The sequence below is a fragment of the Corvus moneduloides genome, unplaced genomic scaffold, assembly GCF_009650955.1.
Source record: "Corvus moneduloides isolate bCorMon1 unplaced genomic scaffold, bCorMon1.pri scaffold_174_arrow_ctg1, whole genome shotgun sequence".
NCBI lineage: Eukaryota > Metazoa > Chordata > Aves > Passeriformes > Corvidae > Corvus > Corvus moneduloides.
The window spans coordinates 13,382-16,847 of NW_022436915.1; the positions used below are offsets into that span (position 1 = coordinate 13,382).

The following is a 3,466-nucleotide window of genomic DNA, read 5'->3' on the forward strand; positions in this document are numbered from 1 at the left end:
GGTCCCAGTCAGGGCTTTGGGGACCCCCAAAATGGGGCTGGGGGTGCCCCCAAAATGGGGCTGGGGGTCCCGGTCATGAATTTGGGGTCCCCCAAAATGGGGCTGGGGGTCCCAGAAATGGAGCTGGAAATGGGAGACCCCAAAATGGGGCTGGGGGTCCCAGAAATGGAGCTGGAAATGGGAGACCCCAAAATGGGGCTGGGGGTCCCCCAAAATGGGTCGGGGGTCTGGGTTTAGGGGTCCCCAAAATTGGCACCGGGGGGTCCCCGTTGGGTCTGGGGTCCCCAAAATCGGCACCGGGACAGAACCGGGACAGAACCGGCTCCGCCAGTTGGGGGTCCCCGGTTTGGGGGTCTCGGTTTGGGGGTCCCGGGCCCGTCCGGGCTCCCAGCGCGGCTCGGGCGGGGCGAGGCCGGTGCCGTTCCAGGTGCCGTTCCCGGTTCCCGGTGCCGTTCCCGGTGCCGTTCCCGGTTCCCGGTGCCGTTCCCGGTCCCGGGTGCAGTCCCGGTGCCGCAGTGTCGGTTCCCGGTTCCCGGTACCGTTCCCGGTTCCGGGCGCCGTTCCCGGTGCCGGGCGCTGGGCCCGGTGCCGGTTCCCGATGCCTCAGTGCTGGTGCCGGTTCCCGGTGCCGTTCCCGGTCCCGGGTGCAGTCCCGGTGCCATTCCCGGTTCCCGGTACCGTTCCCGGCTCCCGGTCCCGGGTGCAGTCCCGGCTCCCGGTGCCATTCCCGGTTCCCGGTGCCGTTCCCGGTTCCTGGTCCCGGGTGCAGTCCCGGTGCCGCAGTGCCGGGTGCTGGGCCCGGTGCCCGGTGCCGGTTCCCGGTACCGTTCCCGGTCCCGGGTGCAGTCCCGGTGCCGCAGTGCCGGTGCCGCAGTGCCGGTGCCGGTTCCCGGTACCGTTCCCGGCTCCCGGTGCCGCAGTCCCGGTGCTGCTGCTGCCCGGGAGGTTCTCGGGGCAGTCCCGGTCCCGGTGCGGTTCCGGTGCGGTCCCGGTGCGGTCCCGGTGCGGTTCCGGTGCGGTCCCAGTGCGGGACCCGCAGTCCCGGTGCGGTCCCGGTGCAGTCCCGGTGCGGTCCCGGTGCGGTCCCGGTGCGGTCCCAGTGCGGGACCCGCAGTCCCGGTGCGGTCCCAGTGCAGTGCCCGCAGTCCCGGTGCGGTCCCGGTGCGGTCCTGGTGCGGTGCCAGCGCGGTTTCAGTGCGGTTCGGTCCCGGTTCGGTTCCGCTGCAGTCCCGGTCCGGTCCCGGTGCAGTCCCGGTCCCGTCCCGCCGCAGTCCCGGTGCGGTCCCGATCCGGTTCCGCCGCAGTCCCGGTGCGGTCCCGGTCCGGTCCCGATCCGGTCCCGCTGCAGTCCCGGTTCGGTCCCGGTCCGGTTCCGCTGCAGTCCCGGTGCGGTCCCGGTGCGGTCCCGGTGCGGTCCCGGTTCGGGGCCGGTCCGGTTCCGCTGCAGTCCCGGTGCGGTCCCGGTCCGGTCCCGCCGCAGTCCCGGTGCGGTCCTGGTTCGGGGCCGGTCCGGTTCCGCCGCAGTCCCGGTGCGGTCCCGGTTCGGGGCCGGTTCGGTTCCCCTGCAGTCCCGGTGCGGTCCCGGTGCGGTTCCGCCGCAGTCCCGGTGCAGTCCCGGTGCGGTGCCGGTCCGGTCCCGCCGCAGTCCCGGTGCGGTCCCGGTGCGGTGCCGGTCCGGTCCCGCCGCAGTCCCGGTGCAGTCCCGGTGCGGTGCCGGTCCGGTCCCGCCGCAGTCCCGGTGCGGTCCCGGTGCGGTCCCGGTGCGGTTCCGCCGCAGTCCCAGTGCGGTCCCGGTGCAGTCCCGGTGCGGTCCCGGTTCGGGGCCGGTCCGGTTCCGCCGCAGTCCCGGTGCGGTCCCGGTCCGGTGCCGGTCCGGTCCCGCCGCAGTCCCGGTGCGGTCCCGGTGCGGTCCCGGTCCGGTTCCGCCGCAGTCCCGGTGCGGTCCCGGTGCAGTCCCGGTGCGGTCCCGGTTCGGGGCCGGTCCGGTTCCGCTGCAGTCCCGGTGCGGTCCCGGTCCGGTCCCGCCGCAGTCCCGGTGCGGTCCTGGTTCGGGGCCGGTCCGGTTCCGCCGCAGTCCCGGTGCGGTCCCGGTTCGGTTCCGCCGCAGTCCCGGTGCGGTCCCGGTTCGGTCCCGGTGCGGTCCCGGTCCGGTCCCGCCGCAGTCCCGGTGCGGTCCCGGTGCGGTCCCGGTTCGGGGCCGGTCCGGTTCCGCTGCAGTCCCGGTGCGGTCCCGGTCCGGTCCCGCCGCAGTCCCGGTGCGGTCCTGGTTCGGGGCCGGTCCGGTTCCGCTGCAGTCCCGGTGCGGTCCCGGTGCGGTCCCGGTCCGGTCCCGGTGCGGTCCCGGTCCGGTCCCGCCGCAGTCCCGGTGCGGTCCCGGTGCAGTCCCGGTGCGGTCCCGGTTCGGGGCCGGTCCGGTTCCGCTGCAGTCCCGGTGCGGTCCCGGTCCGGTCCCGCCGCAGTCCCGGTGCGGTCCCGGTGCGGTCCTGGTTCGGGGCCGGTCCGGTTCCGCCGCAGTCCCGGTGCGGTCCCGGTTCGGGGCCGGTTCGGTTCCCCTGCAGTCCCGGTGCGGTGCCGGTCCGGTTCCGCCGCAGCCCCGGTGCAGTCCCGGTGCGGTCCCGGTGCGGTCTCGGTCCGGTCCCGCCGCAGTCCCGGTGCGGTCCTGGTTCGGGGCCGGTCCGGTTCCGCCGCAGTCCCGGTGCGGTCCCGGTTCGGGGCCGGTTCGGTTCCCCTGCAGTCCCGGTGCGGTCCCGGTGCGGTTCCGCCGCAGTCCCAGTGCGTTCCCGGTGCGGTCCCGGTGCGGTTCCGCCGCAGTCCCGGTGCGGTCCCGGTGCGGTGCCGGTCCGGTCCCGCCGCAGTCCCGGTGCGGTCCCGGTTCGGGGCCGGTCCGGTTCCGCCGCAGTCCCAGTGCGGTCCCGGTGCGGTGCCGGTCCGGTCCCGCCGCAGTCCCGGTGCGGTCCCGGTGCGGTCCCGGTGCGGTTCCGCCGCAGTCCCAGTGCGGTCCCGGTGCGGTGCCGGTCCGGTTCCGCCGCAGTCCCGGTGCGGTCCCGGTTCGGGGCCGGTCCGGTTCCGCTGCAGTCCCGGTGCGGTCCCGGTCCGGTTCCGCCGCAGTCCCGGTGCGGTCCCGGTGCGGTCCCGGTCCGGTTCCGCCGCAGTCCCGGTGCGGTCCCGGTTCGGGGCCGGTTCGGTTCCGCCGCAGTCCCGGTGCGGTCCCGGTGCGGTCCCGGTCCGGTTCCGCCGCAGTCCCGGTGCGGTCCCGGTTCGGGGCCGGTCCGGTCCCGCCGCAGTCCCGGTTCGGGGCCGGTCCGGTTCCGCCGCAGTCCCAGTGCGGTCCCGGTTCGGGGCCGGTCCGGTTCCGCCGCAGTCCCGGTGCGGTCCCGGTTCGGGGCCGGTCCGGTCCCGCCGCAGTCCCGGTGCGGTCCCGGTGCGGTCCCGGTCCGGTTCCGCCGCAGTCCCGGTGCGGTCCCGG

General features: G+C 76.5%; 1 protein-coding gene across 1 annotated transcript; it reads right to left on the minus strand.

The window, feature by feature from the left end:
• Window positions 1-233: 233 nt before the first annotated feature.
• LOC116438929 (putative per-hexamer repeat protein 5) lies at window positions 234-3,069 on the minus strand (the record flags this gene model as incomplete). Its single annotated transcript, XM_032097955.1, has 1 exon — window positions 234-3,069. A coding segment is annotated over one exon (2,836 nt), but the record flags the coding sequence as incomplete, so codon positions are not given.
• Between the last annotated feature and the right edge of the window lie 397 nt (window positions 3,070-3,466).